General features: G+C 48.7%; 1 protein-coding gene across 1 annotated transcript in view; it reads right to left on the reverse strand.

Moving 5' to 3' along the window:
- Positions 1-412: 412 nt before the first annotated feature.
- LOC116793975 (gamma-aminobutyric acid receptor subunit gamma-4) overlaps positions 413-19831 on the reverse strand; it is a 35661-nt gene continuing 16242 nt past the window's right edge. The window contains exons 4-9 of the mRNA XM_032702243.1: positions 12158-12378; positions 11482-11564; positions 9734-9871; positions 8112-8264; positions 4837-5039; positions 413-3714 (exon numbers count right to left, since the gene is read on the reverse strand). Coding sequence (XP_032558134.1) covers positions 3421-3714; positions 4837-5039; positions 8112-8264; positions 9734-9871; positions 11482-11564; positions 12158-12378 — 1092 coding nt within the window. The 3' untranslated portion in view covers positions 413-3420. The remainder of the gene's footprint in view (positions 3715-4836; positions 5040-8111; positions 8265-9733; positions 9872-11481; positions 11565-12157; positions 12379-19831) is intronic.

Below are 19831 nucleotides of genomic sequence, written 5' to 3' on the forward strand. Positions count from 1 at the left end.
GCACCTCTCCCCAAGCCAGGGGTCTCTATCCCAGGGTACTCAGCCCCATGTTTTTGGGCAGTGTCCCCTGGAGTGAACTAGTGAAAAGGCAAGAGCTGTCCTGGGCTGAAAGACACTGTGGGTACCATAACCCACTTCAACAGGATGGCAGAAAGTACAGCATGTAGGGAAAGGCGGGTGGTTTATGCCAGTCTAGGAGGGGCCAGTGGGGTCAATTCCCACTGCCATGCTGAGCAGGGCAGCACATGGCTTCTGGATGTCTCTGTGGTCTGGATTCCCTCCTGATAGCAGGGAAACCTTTTTTCCAGGAAATGGGAGCTTTGCACAGTAATTCCGAAAAATGGCAGATTTTTCTTTTTGGCTTTTCATAGCTTTCCTTTTTTTGAGATTCTATAGTAACTTCAAAACATGATTGGATTTGTTCATGCCTTTATTTATTGCGCTATTTATGATGGGCACAGATTTCCCTAAGCCAAGAAGCCCCCTCCCTCCTCCTTCCCCAGCCTTAGTAATCAGCTCCCTTGTGCTGCAGCCCACGCTAGGCTATTTTCCTCTGTCAGATCCTCCATCATTGGTTAAATTACCTAGGTGTGTGTTGGCTTTATCTTTTTTTGGTGAAATCTTACAATCTTTCAAGTCTTCTTTGTCCGAGTCCCTGTCATCCTCTTAGGTTTCTTGCACACCCTGTTTCTCTCCTGACTGATTCTGTTAAAGGTCTAATTTCAACAAGTTGCTGCTCTGAGGGTTGAAGCCTGTACTCCAGTGATAATCATCTGCGTCCATCAAGGCTCCCCAGAGCTTTGAGGCTACAGCAAATTGTAGATGTTTGGACTCCTTTGCACTTGGCTGTTAAATTTTCCCTTCCACCCTCCCTTTCTCAGACGCTTCCGCGTTTCGCTGCCTGTGTTCACTGCAGCCCACATTGCCAGCACACCTTTCGAGCCACCATCCTGTTAATGAGCATATTTGGCCCGGGCCCTGGTTTGCCACGGGGTGTCCCCTCCCACGCACACCCCAACAGCTGCCTTCCGCAGCGTGGGGACGCGCTTCGCTCAGAGCCTTCCCTCAGAGCCCATCGTGTGAGCCAGTTTTAATCTAGGATGCTCTTTCCTTTTGGCTCCCGACAGAGATCACAGGACCCTGTTTAATCCAGCTCCCCGTCGGTGTAGGGCTGAGTCATAGGAGGTTTTTCTGTTGCTACATCTAATAACGCTTTGCTATCGGGAGCAGAACATCAACCCGCCTGGCTGGGAGTCGGCACTGTCACCCGGCAGCTCCCCTTGTCTGGAAGTTGTTTTGATTCTTTTCTTAGACTTCTCCCTCTCTGTGTCTGTCTCTCTAAAACATTAATTTCCTCTAATTAGAGCCTCCTTAACAATTCTTTTTTTCCCCCCTCTCCTCAGTTAATTTCCTCTAATTAGAACCTCCTTAATAATTCTTTTGCTAAATCAATTTCCTCAGTTAGAACCGCCCGCCATAATTTCTTTCCATCCTTTCAAAAGCTGTCGGAGCAGCTAAGCAAATTATGCTTCTGGGTAACCTTTATCTCTTACTTGGTATTTTAAAAGAAGAACTGTAACAGGTTAGACAGGCACAATTTCCCCTTTCAGAGCTCTGCTGGTCTGACCCCATTAGGTTATACTTAGCTGACTGTTGTACTATTGTATACTTAATAAGATGCTCTAGCTGCTCCTCTGGAACCAAGGTAAGGCTGTATTTATGAATGAATTAAACATGACACTTCATTATTCAGATCAGATTTAACAGTGTCAAAATCTGTCTTTAAACCAGATCAAATTACTCTCCAAGAATATGTAAAACCTCCTGCCTCTGTTAGCTGTCCTGTGAGCCAGCCTTTCCTAACTTTTTCTCTGCAGCCATGCTGGCTTTCTTCTCATGACAAGTCTTTTAAGTACTAGTTTTTTCTAAAACATGCTGTTTTTAAAAAAAGGTCTTCTTTGTTTCTAATTTACACAGTAAGTAACTATTAATGGCCCATTGCTTTTCACAATCATGGTGTGGGCTACATCAGCAGTTGGTATAAATGGGGAGGCAGCCAGTTTATACATTATGGACCTTGGGCCTGAGTTTCCTCTTCTACACTACGCAGTTTCTTCCCAGTTGAAACTGCATTATGGATTTCTCTGTCCCTTTGAGATGGGTCAGAAGGAACCATCTCAATATGTCTGACCTTGAAATCTATCAGGGACAACTCACTCCCTTGCTTGATTTGGGGAGGAAAAGGGCCAAGTATTGATGGCAACTGGAAGGAGTCATACAGGCTTAGTGAAGGCTGTCATTTTATGTAATTATGAAAAAAAAAGAAAATAATTAAAGGAACACGTCTGAGCTGCAGGAATGCTCTCTTCCCACCACTGGTAAGTGCAGCAGACCTGATAGTTTCAACAAGTGTTGCTGTGCAGGAGAGCACTGCCCTTCTGTGCTCCACGGCACAGGAGGGCCCAGCTCACGTGAAACAGGCCTAAGAAAACCTCATATCAGGCTCAGGAGACTTCTGGCCTTTGTAGCATAAGGACTTTCACCCTCTTTTGGTGATGCCCAACGTGAGCTGCAGAGCCCGCTCCAAATCCCGATCACAAAGCAAAGAATGTCACTGTGGGCCCTGAAGAGTCTGCTCCAGTGAGGCAGACGGGCCCTGCAAACTTGTGAAGTGCTTTTTGCCACCATCTGACGAGAATCAGCAACGCCTCCGGGGGTGGATGTCTCGGGTGCCACTTGGCACAACAAGTGGAGCGATCCATGAGGAATGCTTCCTAGATGTTCTGCAGGGAGCTGGTGGAGGCTTGCAGCTGCTTCATCCTTGTCAGTGCCACTGTCAGATGTCTGGGCAGGTTCAAAACATTTTAGTCAAGCCCAGCCACTGTGGGAAGCTGTACTGCTGCCCTTTTCCACACCATTTCCTTCTGACCTTTCCAAGCTTCTAGCACTCCACAAAGTCTGTTCTGGTGGAAGTAGTGCAGAAGCTGTAAGATCTCCTTTATTTCCTTTGCAGTCTTAACAACTATGCAGAAAACTCCATTTGCCCTCATTTCCCATGGAATTTTGGAGTAGGATTGGATGGAAAAGTGAAATGCATTAAGGTTTTTGTTTTTGACAAAATCCCTAATGCTTGAGATGGGAATAGGATGTTTTTGGGCAATCTTACAAGGAGTACAGTGCTGGTGGTGTTGGAGATGAGGCTGTTTGGGAAGGGTAGATTCTCTAAAAAGATATGTTAGAAGGCTAAAAAAAAGCTGTTTGGTTCTTCTCAGAAGAGATGAGAGAGCAGGAAGAGGGAATCACCAGGTTGGATTGTTCTGACTGACAGCTGACTACAACAGAAGAGATGCTGTTCTCTATGCTCCTTGAGAAGCCCACCTTGCTGGTCTCCAGTCCATTCCAGCAGAGGACAAAGAAGGGCTAGAGATAGAGATAGGCAATCCAGTAGACAATGTTGAAGAGCAGGAAGGCAGTGGGGAAGAAGACACGAGAGTAGGAGTCCAGGCGGGAGATGTGGATGCGGACCCTCCCCTCCCTCCACATCCCTGTCTGACAGTCCTCAATGCAGCAGAAGAACCTCTCACACTCCTTTCCTTCCAAGCATGGCGAGCCAGGATCGTCATCGTCATCCTCCTCTATCTCTGGGGGCCAGTGCATGATGTGGTTGATGTTGATGGTGGTGAAGGTTGGCATCACCTGTGCACCGGCAGGTGGCTGTAATGGGGAGAGGGAGGCAGATTAAAGGGAAGGAAAAGGCAAGAAAATGTGATCTAGACACCAAACCCCACCCAAGGGGCAATAGATGAGCGCATAGCATAGGTGAAGTTCAGTGGAGAGGGATGACTGATCATCCTCCATCTCTGCACCTGGTTGTAAACCACCACACTGGCACGGTGTGGGAATCTGCAGCTCCCTGCATGGCTGTGAGAGTCCTCCCTGACACCCCAGAGCCAAAGTCAGCAAAGATCTAATTGCTCTGATTCCCAATCTCTGCCACTAATCGTCAGTGCAGAAACAGGACCTGTCTGATTTCAGCTGTGCAGCCTCTTCCCTCATTCCCCTGAGCTCAGCTATTTCTGAAGGCACAGCACACAGTCCAAATGTGTCTCCTGGTTGCTGGCAGGTACTGGAGAAAAGCTGAGGAAAGGCTGTGTGTGACTCATAACTTCTTGGCCCAGGAGGAGGCATATCATCAGCCTCATGGAAGAGCTCTATCCACCCTGGGATATGAGGGATATGCTGGGAAATGAGCCTGGCACAGAAGAGATCTATCTTTTTTGCTTTCATTTCTCTCCCAGTTCAGAGGCCTGTTTCAGCTGATGTGTCAGAAGTATCTGACATGAGCTTGGGCAGATCTCATGATGGATGATGAGAATGATGTATTCCCTCTCCCCGCATTCAGCAGGTCTTGTGATGGACAGATCACAAAAGAAGGTAAGTTTCTGCACCTCTGTGGCCTAAGATACCTCTGTGATCCACAGAGGTCAAACTGATACAGGTGGAAGAATGGGTCTTAAAATGAACATTTACATTTGGTCGTGTAAGTGTAAACTAAATTAAACTACAAACTGTACTGATAAGCTGTCCAGCAGTTATGAAGAGAGCACAGGGTGCCTGGGTCTGACAGAGGCTTCTTTTTTTTATTTCAACTGCTTTCTCTGGTTGTGTCCCACCTCTCAGGTGCTCAGACCCAGCATGCAGAGTGGTCAGAAGCCTTTATGAATATGGGTCAGGCACTAAACCCCATCAGCAATTTCCAGTGCAGGCTCAGGAGGGATATTTCTAAATAGCTTGGGTTTCCAGCAGCATCCACCTCTGCTGGCCCCTGTGACCTACCAGCCTGGCTTTCCTGTTGTTGTGCTCCAGTGGTTTCTTGTTTCCCACCAGGTAGTTGAGTGTGGCATACTCCATGAGAGCCGCAAACACGAAGATGAAGCACACGGAGACGAAGAGGTCCATGGCTGTGATGTAGGAAACACGGGGCAGGTGCTTGCGGGAGATGGTGCTCAGGGTGGTCATGGTGAGCACAGTCGTGATTCCTGAGAGCGAAAAGAGTGGTTTAAGTAATGATGAGGAGCACTGCTGCCTTCCAAATGCATCCAGCCCCCAAAATACCCCCGTTTCCTCTCTGCTCTGGAACAGAAATTCCTCTGGCTGTGTGGTCCCATTTTTGCTCTGCTCAGCCAGACTCTGGTCTGGAGATGTCCTGTGACAACATTCTCTGAAAGAGAAATGTCACACAGGCCATCAGTGTGGACTGGTAAAGGAGTGGGGAACTGAGATTCTACTTAAATCTACTTAAGATTTGTCCTTGGTGAAGCTGTGCTGGCTCTGTTGAATCACCTCCTGTCCTCCATGTGCCTTAGCAGAGCTTCTAGAAGGATCTGTTCCATGATCCTCCCAGGCACAGAGGGGAGGCTGACAGGTCTGTAGTTCCCAGGGTCCTCCTTTCTACCCTTTGAAAAATTGGGTGCAATGTTTCCCTTTTTCCAGTCACTGCCATGACTTTTCAAGCATCGGGGAGGGTGGCTTGGCAACTACATCAGTCAATTCCCTCAGGACTCTGGGATGCACCTTGTGAGGTCCCACAGACTTATGTATGTTCAGGTTCCTCAGGTGGTATGAAACCTGATCTTCTCTTGCAGTGAGAGGGACTTTGCTGGCCCAGTCCCTGTCCTGCAGTCCATCCACTTCAGAGATGTGGAGAGAGAGGTTGTCAGTGAAGATTGAGGCAAAAAAAGTACCTCAGCAGGCTTCTTGTCTGTTGTTACCAGTTTTCCAGTCATATTCATTGGGGAGGGCACTTTCTTTGACCTTCCTTTTCTGGCTGACGCACCTGTAGAAGCCCTTGTTAGTATTCTTTGCACCCACCCACACCCTGGCCTTCCTGACCCCACCCCTACACAAACTGAATCCCTGTACTCCTCCCAGGATACCTGTCCCAATTCCACTGCCTGTGCAGTTCCTTCTTGCTCTTTAGTTTGACCAGAAGGTCTTGACTCATCCATGCTGGTCTCTTCCTTTCCTGATTTCTTACACCTGGGGATTGAGAGCTTTCTATGGAAAGTGTCCTTAAAATCTGCCAGTGCTGTTCTCTCTTGTCTCTGAGGGCAGTCCCCCGAGGGGTCCTGTTGACTAACTCCTCGAAAACTTGGAGGTTTGCTTTTCTTTTTTTGCTCACTTGCTTTGGTGACCATCAGGTCCACTACCACACATCCCTCTGGTCAGGTTGTCCATTCCCTGGCTTAGGAAGTTATCCCCAGTGCACTCCAGGAGTCTCCTGGATGGCCCACAGCTTGCCTTGATGCTTCCCCAGCAGATTCTGGGGTGGTTGAAGTCCCCCATCAGGAAAAGAGCCTGTGAGCACGATTCCTTCCTTAGCTAGAGCAGGAAGGCTTTGTCAATAGCCTCTCCTTGATTAGGCAGCCTGAAGTAGACACCAGTCACAGGGTTCCCTTTGTTTCCTAGGTCTCTGATTCTTACCCATAAGCTTTCAATCTGCTCGTGGCTGTTCTTCAGAGACAGCTCTTCACAATCTATCCATTTCTTGACGCAGAGGGCAAGTGGGTAGGAGGTGATAAGGAATTTCTTTTGACTTGAATGGGGCTTGGAATTGTTTTTGCAGCAGCAGTAATGCTCACAGACCTGTGATAAAGTGTCAGGAGCCAACAAAGGATTAGCTGCAAGAGCTGGTATTGTGATCTCATCCCCTGCTTTTTAGGATGTGGGGAAGAAGCAAGAACTCCGCATGTTTCTCCTCCTCTAGCACTCATCTAAATCCACCTGCCACCCTTTCCTGGGGTCACCCCAGTGGCTCTGGGTACAGGCATGGCAAAACATTTTCATGTTTTCCTGCTGTATTTGCCTCAGCAGATGTGATGTGACTTCCCATACATTTGAAGTGCCAGTGGAACTGGTCCAGTTTACATTTCCCTAATGTAGCCTGGCGGGCTTGAAATGTACTGGGGATCATTTATATTAAGTACAACAGGGGCTGTGGAGAGAATACATTTTTCTTCATGTGCTGAGGTCCCTTCCCACAGAGAGGGGCCCCTCTCCTGAGGAACCTTGCCTTGTTTTTTGAGGCAGCCACCACGGCTGTGTCAACTGTGCAGAACATTTTGCCTCTTGCTGTTCATTTTTTACCAGCCAAGGACTGTGGCATTCCCTCACCTCCATTGGAAACGACACCCTCCTCCTTCTCTTCTCTCCATGGACACAAAAGAAATCAATTTTGCTGGGGGGGTTGGGGAGACATGGTCAGCATGGATGGGCTCTGAATAGCTGATGGCCCCTCCTCTCCATCCCCACAGAGAACCTGCAGGCAGGGCTGGGAACGCTACCTCCAATTAAAGGGAGAGTCAGCAGGGCTGATGGGGAGGACAGCGCTGGGAATCAGAGCTTGCTGCAAAATGCAGATACAGCCAAAGTGTATTAAAGGTTTGCAAAGGCCTCTCCAGCACCTATCAGAGCAGCATTCAATCAACAGAAGCTTTTTTTCTGCCTGAAAGAGCCACTGCAGTTTGCTGAGAAAATCTAAACAATGGGCAGAACTGTTGCCACGTCCTCTGTCCTGGGTCCTGTGGGGTGACTGACAGAAAAAGGTTGTACCTACAGGGCTTCCACCTCCTGCCAGAGCCTGGGGCTTTGTGGATACAGCTGAGCAACTTTGTCCATTAACCCTACAACCTTCCTGTCACTGGTCCTACACTGAGGCCTTGAGAAGTCACGAGGAAATGTGGAATACATGTGACAAGAGCCCTTTGGGCAGCAGTGCAATGGTACAGCTCACCCCTTCCCTCTCTCTTTCAGTGCATGAAAGTACCCCCTTGTCAACTTGGAAAAGGCTGTGTTCAGGTCTCACATCAAGACATGAGAGTGATGTGCTATCCTAAAATAATCCAGTAGTCCAAGCCAGCACAGCTGGAGATTTGGTTGAGCTTGAGAACTGTGTTACCAACAGGAAACTGGAGGAGCAGACTATTCTCCAGTAAATTAAAAAATGCCAGAAAATGGCAAAGGTCTTTAGGAAATTTTGTATTCCAGTACTACCAGTCTGCCAGCCTGGCAGAGTTTGACAAGCATCAGACACGCATCATCCTGTCTCTTACCCAGAGATGTCCTGGCTGGTGTAGAGTCTCTCTTAATCCAGAAGGAGACCCAGGAAAGCACAACAGTCAGGATGCAGGGAATGTAGGTCTGAATGGCAAAATAACCCATACGTCTACTTAGGTCAAAAGAAACTGTCATCACCATGTACTCCCCTAGGAAAAAGCAACAGAGACAGTGGAATCAGAACATGGGCCTTCCTCAAACACAAAAATCACCAAAGTTACTGAATTCAGGGTGTTTCTGATGAGGTTTTCTTGTTGTTTTAAGTGCCTGGCCCTCTGGTTTTGTAGCTGCCCCAGATTGGTATCTTCATGTGGCTGGCTGAGGAGGCTTGGTGACTCTCTGGTTTGGTGGCTGGTGGACTCTGTGGTTACCTGGCTGGCTCTGTAGCTGTCTGACTTGATGTCTGTGTGACTGCTTTAAGAGCTGACTTGCTGGTTGCCCAGCTGGCTATTTGCCTGACTGTCTATGTGGCCACCAGGCTGCATTTATACCTGCCTGGCTGTGCCTCTAAGGACACTGAAAAGCACATAGTCTGGAAAAGTTTCAGGGAAGAAACTGTAGCGAGCATTCATCTTCAGCTGATTGCTGCCAGGGTTTCTTTTCTATAGAAGCTATTGGGCTATAACAGGCTACATGGCCTGGCTTGCTAACGAACTACCTGAGCCCTGACAAAAGAGGTGTCCTTCAATCACTTCCATTGAGACTCTGGTTCTGCCCCTGGAAAAGGCATGTGGTGCTGTACAGCCTAATTGCTCGTTTGACAATTTACAGCAGAGGTTCTTTCTCTTTTCAGGGACTCCCGGGGAGTATTGGAAGAAAGCCACCTGACAGCTCTAGGGTTAAGATGTAAGATGAAGCTTGCAAGCAATTACCAAAAAAAAGAGAATTACAAACATCAAAAGGCCACTTGGTGCATTCAAGACACTTTCACTTCTTGTCCCCATTTGTGCTGCCTTTCTACCCCAGTTAGAGGCTGGCTGCCACTGTGGACAGCAGCAGCTTTGTGCAGAGTGGGAGAAGTACTACTCCTTGCTGTTCCAGAGGGCTTAAAAGTACCTCAACCCACCTTCAGGAATCCAGAGGCTTTCCACAGTTGTCCGTGGGAAGGAAAGGGGATGTGAGCTATTATGAGGAGGAGAGGGGGTTGAAGGGCTTCCATCACTCAGTTTCTTTACACATGCAGCCTTACCCCTGCCTCTTAAAGCACAATTCAGGTGTTCATCAGCCTGACACAAGTTTACAGAAGGAAAGACTGAGACCTGCAAGTTCTGACTTCCCCACTCCTGTTCCAATCCTAAGCATCACCCAGAGATCACATAATATGCACCTACTGCAGCAAGAGGGGATCTGAGCTCTCCCTCCTAACCCTTCAATTGGGGGTTGCCTCATCCACATCAGCACTGTCACCCCCCAGCTCACAGATGCAAGTGTTTCTGGCCTAATTCCGCTTTCATCTTCCCCTCACCCTTCATCTCCATCACTTCTGCTCCCTCTAGCCAAGGTCCATGGTTGTGACCTTCCTTCCTCCCCCCACTCTGGAGCTGTCTGACAACTCCCTTGCCTCCCCCCAGGTCTCCAGCACACTGGTGTTTCCATGGGCTGTCTCCCTTCCCCTCACCTGCCCCAGTCCTGAGAACTTCTGAGGTGTTCCTCAGCCCCGTGAAGTCAAACTGGTAGAGCCTCCAGGTGCGCTGGTCAGAGACCTCGATGGAGTAGCGCCTCCAGCGATAGACAATCTCCTCCCGAGGGTATCCATCTGGGAAAAGGGGCACGGACATCAGTGGAAGAGCGTTGCACGTGCCTACACCTCAGTCACCACCCTAAACACAGGAGCATCTCCCCTGAGCTGTTTGGCAAACATGAGGCTTTCAGACAGGTATTTCTGATGCCTCTTGTTTAGATTCCCTCAGGCATTCCCACATGCAGTGGGAGTAGGGACTGCATCTCCCCTCATGGGCTGCTTCAGATCCTAGGGATGGGAAAAGCAATGCCAGGAGCAGAGCCTTTCTAAGGACTGCACTGCTGGGAATGATACACGAATTGGTGTAAGAGGACTCTTGGTTTGAGGAAGAACTTCTTTGAGGGTGGCAGAGTGCTGGAATAAGCTGCCCAGGGCGGTTGTGGAGCCTCCCAGTGATTCTGGAGTCAAAACTCTGGATTCCAAACCCTGGATGCATTCCTGTGTAGCCTGCTCTTGTCAAGGGGGCTGTACTAAATGATCTCCAGAGGTCCCTTCTAACCCCAGCTATTCTGTGATCCTGTGACTCCACCAGCCTGAAATCTTTAAGGATTTTAGCTCCCTGGAGCAGCATGGTGCCTCATGACTACCTTCCATCCCAGACATGAGTACACCAGTAACACAAAGCTGCCAACGTGGGAGGTAGCACAGCTCTGGCTGCTCTGTGTGCTCCCTGTACCTCTTAGTCTGGGAGCTGATCTATGGAAAAGAAGGGATGCATTCTCCATGGAGAAGAAGACCTGGTCCTGCAGGCTGCAGCTTCTCCTGCCTCTGGCTTTCTTGACAAAGAAACAAGCCTGCTGTGAAGCAGGGACCTACAAGAGGTTCCTCAGAGGAGGATGGAGCGAGAGCTTGGCAGCTAACTAACAGTGTGTTTCTAATTATCAAATGTGTACGGCGTGTACTGTTAATTAGCAGGGAATGAGGGATGGTGGGAGACGAGGGGATGATATCTCCTCAGCATGCTGTCTCCTCTGAAGCACCTCAGAGCTCTGTGAGCTGTATCTCTTCAGTGGCAGGGGAAGCAGGAAAGGCGAACCCGAGCTCGGATGATTAAATCAGGTTTCCCACCCACGCAGGAGGACAGGGATCTCTTGGTGCAGAAAGGCTCCCTGCAGAATTACCAGTGGAGATGTGCTAACATCAGCAGCCCTCTCTGCTGAAGAGTCTGGACAAGCAGTGACTGAGAGGGGAGGTCTGAGTAACCCTCCTTCCTCCTTTGCAATGGCCTTGGGTGCAGGATGTTTCCAGACCTCACTCTGGGCTGTCTGGAAAGCCAGGCTGCCCCCTCAGAGAGTGGGAGAAGAGGGAAAATACAAGGAAGGACAGCTGCTGTTTGTCTACTAGAATATATCCATGTTCTGTCTAGAGTGACCAGAAGGTCAGTGAAATAATCTCCTCCAGCCACTCATCCAAATTAAGGAGAAACTCAGAAGTGCTGTGAATCTGTCCCTTATGACCTCTGCTAGCCCAGGAGAGGGAGGATGCTTCTGGGCTCATGAAGAGAGTCACAGAGATTAGGTGAAAAAACGTAGCTAAAAGGGAGAATGGTCTCCCCAGGAGAGTATTGCTCCACCGAAGTTTCTCTACTTGCTTTCTAAAACTATTTTAAAAATATGTGTACTCACAACTGGAAAAAACCAAAGGGCAGGAGTGAGTGTCCATTGGGAAATTCTGCAGCTGGAGCAGACATTCAGCCTCAATTGTCAGCCTGAGACAGGAAAAGAGAGAGAAGGAGATTTTGTGTTGGTGAAGGTGGTTTGATTCCAACACCACAACGTAACAGAGGGATTCTCGCTTCCTTGACAACTAATTTGTTGAAGATCAGTCTGTTTGCAGGAACATTCCAAACCAGCAGAAAACCAAAATATATGTTTGGACATTTTCAAAGTGAAGAAAACCATCTAATTTTCACATTCAAAAAGCCTTTTTGTTTAGTCAACTTTTCAGATTCATTTATGGAAGTGAGAATTTGTGGGAACAAAAGCCAAATGTTTATTAGCAGAATGCAATAGCTGGACTGAACAACATAACATTAATCCTTTAAAAAGGATTTTGGTTTAGGAAACCATTTGTAGTTTTGACTTTTTTTCGAGGTGTACGGGGTAAAATGGTTTGATTTTTTTGGAAGCTTTCGTCCTAGGAAGAGGAAGCCCATTCTGCAAGCAATACTGCATGTGTGCTTCCATCAGCACTGGGAGGCATCTCCACTACCCTCTCCCAGGGTACCTGGAACCTCCCCTGCCTTGACCATCTCCTTGTTCCCTCACCTGAGCAGCCAGCTACGGTGCCTGCTGGATGTACCTGAGCGTGTAGAGCACTTTTCCATCGTTCCAGATGCGGAGGAGCTGGTTGGGAGTGGTTATCCAGTGGGAATCAGCCCGCTTGGAGTTCCTGAAGAAGGTGTCTGGGATCCAGATGCGACTCACCATGTTGGTGTTCAGCGTGAGGGCCTTCAAGGTGCTGTTGAACCGCAGGCGCCGGTCGTACCACGTCTGAGCAAAGAAGATATCAATGGTGTATTCCTGTGGAACAGAAGGAAGAACAGGTCTTCCTGAGAGAGAATTCAGGCAAAGCAGAGCCCTGTCCCCTCGTCTGCAGGCCACTGTTTTGGAGTCACAGCCGTAACATTTATTCCTTAAGTCCAAGAGCGGGTGTTGGTGAGCGCTGACACCTTTCCAGGATCACCTTTAGCCCACAGTCAGGACATCCATGGCACGCTTAGGAAGAGCCAAAGACTTTGTGTTTGCTGCTGGACTGAGCTGTATCAGGTTTGGTCTGACCCATGCCTGGAAAACCAGGACCAAACAAACAAGGGCTTGGGCTTCCTCTTGACAGGCACCTCAACACTCCTGTTAAGCACGGGCATGATGTGGATGTTGGCTGAATCCAGTCCTAAGTTTAGCTACACCTTTTAAACACAGGCAGGGAAAGCTGCTCACCAGCTTATCAGAGAAGGCAAGCAGACAGCTCTTTCTGTTATTTATTAGGATACAGCCCAGCTGTGCTTCACACTCCTAATTTGTACATACAGCAATAATAGTGCTGTGCATAAATCTAGTGAGAATCCATCCCTTGCTGCAGGACTTACCCTGTAAATGGTTTATATGAAAACTCAGGGCACTCTGGGTCCCTGGGCAGATACCCCTTGCTGCAGATCAGAAAAGGAAGCTGGTGCAGGGGCTGTTATGCTCCAAGTTCTTGGTGCAACCAGTTAAAATCTTGAGTCTTTGCAGACAGAAAAGAGAGTTTCCACCATAGTAAGGGCCTTCAGTTTTGGTGAGAGTGTGTCCTAGCTCACTGATAACTGGAATTTCTGGGAGGCAGCTCCTGTCTGGGTTGGACTGGCAGTAGTCCATACCATTAGCCCACCGTTCTGCTGCTCGCTGCTGCAAGCCAATTTGCTCCTTAACCTCTTTTTCAGCCTGCCTGAGAAGGTGCTAATTAGTGCCGTGCAGGAACATGTCTGGCACTCAGTAGCTGTCTGAACCAGACCCCAAATCCAGTTCCACCAGTCCATACTGTAGACGGTCACCTGCTCCTGATATCTTGACCCTTGTTCCCTTTCACTCCTGTTAAACCCCCATGACCACTGGGGCATTGTCTCCCTCTCTCTTGCGGGCAGGGATGAACAATGCCTGACTTTGCCATCTCTCCCTCTCGATCTCCTCCTCCCTCTATTGATTTATCTCGGTGGAATTTTTATGACTGCAGCACATCCTCCCTCCGCTGCCCTCGCTGCTGGTTCCGGGCTGGCTCCTCGAACCACGCTGTTAAAATAGATGCAGCTCTCCCCGGGACGGCGTGTCCTGCCGGGGGCGGGCAGAGCAGGGCAGAGCACGGCTCCCCACTTCATCCTCCTCGCCCTCGCTCCGCTGTCAGCCAGCCGGGGATGAGTGATTGGCCCCAAAAACGTCCCCTGCATAGGAATGAGATCATGAGAAAGGAGCATTTGCCGTCAGATGGGACCTGGACGGGCGAGTCACTCTCCGGGCTGATGCTTCAGCCCGGTGACACACAGGGATGAGCAAAGGTGACAGGGACGAGGTCCTAATGGGTGTCTAAATGGGGAAACTGGGGCAGATGCAGCATGTTCAAAGTGATGGCGTTGCCTCTACAGCTCACTCAAAGCAGATGTGAGGAGGCACAGAGCAAGGACAGCAGCAGCCCTCTGAGCCAAGTGCACAGGCACGGCCACTGCCCCAGACCAGGAGGCTGGGAAAGCCCTTTCCAGCCCCTGAGTGCTCTGGATCACACTGGGTACTGAGTGGAAACGGGGTATGTGGTGATGAAGACATGGATCAGGCTGTGACACAGTGAAATAGAGCCCACAGGTGGGCAAAGAAGCATTGGCACAGCAGAGGCAAGATGGGCAGCCCAAGAAAACAACATATATGGGCAGAGCTGACTTTATGCTGCTTGGGGTTGTTTTCTTTTTCTTGTCAGCCACCGGGGCCAAAACAGCACAACGTTTGACATATTCTCCCCAACCCCTGTACACTTTGTTTGAGTTAGTTAGGATGAGTTTAGATTTCTCCTCCTGAGCAGTATCTCTGGTGTAGGAGAAAGCAAACAAAAATGCAGTGATAAATCCACGTTAGCTGCCACTATCATTTTCTAACTCCTAACTGGAGTTACTGGTGAGATCTTGCTTCTGGGCTGGCTGCTCAGTTAGATGTCCTGCTGTAAAGTTCAGCATTCAGGTCTGCTATAACCAATGCTAACACTTTTGGAAGAGTGGAAGGTCAGCTATCCTGGGGGTTTAGTATTTGTTGTCAAGCCCAGATTTTCAGGAGGGATCAGCATTAAAGAGCCCCTCCTGTGCCATTCATAACCAGCCTTTGCAAAAGGTGTAGTGCACAAGTCATTCAGTCCTGAAAAATCTGAGCTGTTATTGTCACTGTCCTGTAGTTTGATCTAATTTCAGTGACTATTATTAGCACAGCTATTCACGAGGAAGAACTTGGTAGCTGAGCTGGCTCTACATAGGGAGCCCATTGGGAGATTTTGGCATTTACAAATGTATTTTCTTTCGGAATTATCCGAGGCAACATTTATACAAAAACGCTGTGGACATTGGGAGGACTTTTACCCTTCCAATTTTCTCCCTCCTCCTGCTGCGAGGAAGAGAGTGAGCAGCTGTGTGTGGCTGGGGCTAAACCACAGCAGTTCCTTCAGCAGCTGTTTCTGATCAGCAGTGGGACACTGCTTAGACCCTTCCCTGGGCGCTGATGAGATCCCACTTAGCTGTAGGCATCTGACCAAGGTGATTAAGACAGGAGGTGTGTGACCACGGGTTTCCTACAGTCACTGGAGAGGGGCAGGCAGTTCTGGAGGGAGATATCAGTATGAAACAATCCAGGTTGTCTTCTGAAAACACCTCACACTCTTACTGACCTTGGAGGAGTTCAGGCTGATCAAGGCTGAACAGCTGAACTTTGGCTGAAGCTGAAGATGAGCTCAGCCCCTAAAACTTCGGGTGCTGTTTCTTGATCTCCTGCACCCCTGTAGTTTCTCTCTGCCCCTGACTCATTCTCAGCCATCAGAAAGAGACTTCTCCATGCCTCAATTTCCCCATGTGGAAAAAAGGTTATTGTAAAATACGCCTCCACCCTTACTGTACCATCTGCTGTGCAGCACATGGAGGTTGTTAACTTCTCTGTGAAAGCACAGGCATTTTTAGTGTTTTCAGCAGAAGGAGCTAACAAAATAAGAGGAATTGCTCTAACAGTTAGGCCACGCCATTTGGATCACACGTGGGGTGGCACACACATGTTGGCACGCATGCAACATCACATCAAATTTCAGTCATAAATAATAAATCAAACTGCTCATAAAGTAAACCCTGAGGGCTGCCTGCCCTAAACACTATCACATGAGTTTGTCCAATGCTAAGGGATGCCCTGCAGCCTTGCTGATGCTAGCTGGGTGTACTCCTGTCCAACCCAGCCTCTCAGAATGTCCCTGCTGGCCCTCGGTCACTGTCATCACCTGGCACTGCTGCACATCACTGGTCAGCCCTCATTTTCCTCATGTGGGCAGCACAGATGCTGGTGGAAACACAGTTCCAGAGAATGGTATAATCCCAAAACATTTAATGGAAAAAATCGTATTCTGTAAGAAGAACATTTGTGGGAAATAAGAGGATGGGGAGTTGACAGGAATGTTTCATATTGGAAGAAAAAAAAAATGAAATAACCATAAGATTTTATCGTACTCCCAAACCCTTTCGTTTTAATAAGTATCACTTAAGTCAAAAGCTAGGGGATTTCTGTGTGAAAAGTAATTTCAAAGAAAGCCCCAAAATTTTCAATTCAAAAGAAAATAGGTTCAGAAATCAGCCTGTGCCCAGCACAAGAGTTGGGAGATGGCCACTGTTCTCCTTGTGGGCTACCCTGTCACCCCTGCCTCTGCTGCTCTGCCCTCACAGATGGGGAATCAGCCCATATTTCCAGTCAGGTTTGGCTCCAGGAACTCTACTCTAGACTAAGTTCCACCCTGAGTTCAGAGCAGATATGAGTTAGAGCTACTTGGTTTCAGAGTAACAGCTTAAACTCACAGGGTTGGCATGACACAACTTGGAATCAAAAGGGTGTGTTTTCAGGTTACCTTGTACACCAAATAAACACAGTTGGGCCCTCTCAAAACATGCTTTTCAAATGGCTCCAAGTAAGTTTGTGTGTTCAGTTCTGCTGATCCCTCTCAAGGGTGCATTCAGTGGGATACAGAGGAGCTGGTACCCTGTGGTTCCTCTGTTCCACCTATGAGCTTCTTTCTCTGTGTTCTTAAGGAGCTCAGCTTTCTGCCAAGTGCCAAAGAGAGGAGCAAAGCCATGAGATGGATATGTCTTAGATGGTTTCCTTAATTAGGATCAAATGAAGGATTTCAATGTGCAACTTCACTTGTATTCCACAGCAACAAGAAAACCTCCAAACAGAAGGATCAGAGACCTGTAAACACGTTCTTCCATTTTCCTCTGCTGGAGAGATAGGTTAGAAAAATCCTAAATAACAGTGAGGCTGAGGAAAATCTCAGAAGTTGTTGGAGGAGACCCAGGCTTTGGGTGTATTTCTTTCAAGGGCTGGTAGGTCACTGTGCAGCTCGAGGCGAGCCAAGAAGCCTCTCCTTCATCTTCCTCTTCTGCAAAACAGGCTAGCACAAACATCCCCCCTTCAGACACAACTGTGTTCAGCATGTCCACACCCCCCAGCCTTGCACAGGTGAGCATTTTCCTCTCCATGACACTCCACTCACACTCCAACCTGCAAAGATCTCTGACAAACCCTGGGTTGCACCCAGAAGCTGGCACCATGTCCCAGGGAACATCATAATGGTAAAAGGTCTGGAGACACTCTCAAGGCTAAGTAAATAAACTAAATAAAAAAATAACAGGATTTTAGAATAATCTTGACATCTGAATGCACAATGTCTTGCCCCCACAGCTTGTGGGCTGGAACGTGCTTCTAAGATGACATGTGCAAGCACTCTCCAAAGGCAGTGAGCAGAGATGTACCAGCTGGTGCCTGGCACTGACCACTTCAGCAACTGGCTGGGCAGCACCAGGCTTCTCCCAGCTCTCCCACTCGTAGTGTGAGACACCTCATTCGTGGCTGCCTCTGTGTCCCCACTCTGGGCGAGTTTTGTCTCTCCAACACAAAAGAGCAAAAGAATGAGAATATAAGTTTCATTCTGTTTCCAAGGTCCCCCTCTCTCCAAATCAGACCCCAGAGAGCTTTCTGGGCGTGATGCTGGTGTGGCTAGGGGAGCTCACAAGGACGAGGGGAACAGAGCTCTGATGATCTGTGGTTTCAAGGTGACACACTGAACTTCCCATCTGTCTCACTTCTGCAGCGACACCGGCAGCGCTGTCCTTGTCGGAATGTCTTTTGCCTCTGCCCAGGGAATCTCAGTTGAAACAGCTTTCTTTTTATAATACAAACTTGCTATTAAAAACCATCTCCATGTCCTGTGCTCGTGCCAGGAGCTGTCAAACAAGACATGCTATTCCTGCTGCTCTGTCCATTGCAAACTCCCCAGTCCCAGCTCGCTCGCCCTTGGACTCTGCAGATGGGAACTGGGCAGGGCTTTTGAAACTCTGCTGGTTTCTAAGATCTCTACCTGCCCCTTCCCACACACCCCTGCTCGTGCCTGATCCTGTGAAGGTGCAAGTGGGGACATCTAAAAGGCAGGTTTTTATACTCATGACAGCCAACCATCTCAGACTTTCTTTCCCCTCAAACCCTTTCTTCTGAGATGTTCCCTTGTGCCACCGTGTCCTGTATTTCAGAGATGTTATCTCCTCCCACACAACCCCAAGGTGGCTGTTGATTGCTGTGGTGCCTGTTTCATGGGAACACGGGCTGGCACATGGAGTCTCTCACCGTGAGCCCAAGGGGCACACGACCCAGATGTGTGTGTTCTAACATCTGTTAACAGTCACTACCCCAAGGATCAAGGAAAGTCCTTGAGTCGAGACATGACATCAGCCAGACTCTGGTTTATAGAGGCACAGTCTGTCTGCACTGTCCTTGATGAGGTTATTACTGAAAAGGCAGACATGTGGACACGGGATGCTATATGATGATGGGGCAGAATTAATTAAAGGGGAAGGTACCGAACACTTGAATGAAGTATTATGAAAGGCACCACGGGGAAGGAACCTCCATTTAGCCTGAGTTTTTTTGTCCACTCTCAGGAGAGGACATGGGTGCAAAGCCACGTGTAAGCACCTTCTAATGCAAGCAAAGATGCAGCCCAATTACCACGATCTCCAGAAAAAGCCTGGGGTGCTTGCAGAGCAAAGCCACACTTGTCCAAAGTCCTGTTTGCACGTCACACCTCGCTGCTAAATGCTTAAATGGTTGGGACAGAAGGAAGAAGGAAGGAGATGGGGGAAGAGAAGATGTGAGGACAAAAGCACATAGGATAACTGGAAGAGAATGCTTAGCACTTTGGACAGGTGCTCTTGTTTGTTTGTCCTTTAGGCTCATGGGGTGTTTGACAAGACAAAGAGAAATTTCCTGTGAAAGGGCTGGAAGACAAACCTTCTCACTGCATACAATTAACTCCCCAAGATCGCTCCTCCAGGATGGCTTGACAAGATGCAGATGAGAAGCTGGAATTCCTTTAATTGCACTTCCCATTCCCATGCCACCCACTGTGATTAAAATGAAACACTGGGATGGGCAGTATTAGACTGGGAAAGCAGCTGCTGCTGCTCCCCTGGACCAGGCAAAGGAAGGTAGAAGGTCCCATGGATTTCCCAAGGTGTCCAGTCCCAAACACTCCTGGGCTGTCTGGGATGGTCAGCTTGTCTCCACAGAGCCTACTTTTGCCTGGAAACATCTTCTGTTCCTCCAGCTTGGACGTACTCCTTGGCCTGTCTCTCTGTCCTTACAAACTCACTGTCCCAGGTTGCTCTATTCCCATGAGGCTGCCTGCAGGATCCTGCTTAATTCTGGAGCTGGACACTGCAGCCTCACTGCCTCTTCCCTAGGGTGGAGGTGGTACCTAAGAGAGAGGCTCTCCTCCCAAACCCTGATGCTACTCTGTCCTCCTCCCACAAAAACAGGTCTGAGAAAGTGCAGTGCAGGCAAGTCCCTGGGATGTCATCCATTGTATGGAGATGCCTGTGCTGGCCGGAAGGAAAAACACTGTTTGCCTGTACAAATCCCTTTCTAATCCTCATCCTCAAAATAAGAGAAAGTTCTGCATTCACAAAAGGGGAGGGGTTTGTCCCCTCTGCAGAGATCCTCATTCCTGACCCTGTTCTCCCTTGGCCCCAGATGAAGGAGGAGATGGGAACAGTGTACTCTGCTCCACCGACTCTTTCAAGGAAACCTGTTTCATGTTGTCTCTCATGCCTCCTTGCTGTTCTTGCCAGCTCTCTCTTCCTGCCCTGCCACTTCCTTGATGTAGCTCCTTCTCCCAGCTTCATTTTGTTTTTCCTTTCGGAGTTCTTCTTTTCAAGCCACCACA

This window comes from Chiroxiphia lanceolata, chromosome 14, assembly GCF_009829145.1.
Source record: "Chiroxiphia lanceolata isolate bChiLan1 chromosome 14, bChiLan1.pri, whole genome shotgun sequence".
Taxonomy (NCBI): Eukaryota; Metazoa; Chordata; class Aves; order Passeriformes; family Pipridae; genus Chiroxiphia; species Chiroxiphia lanceolata.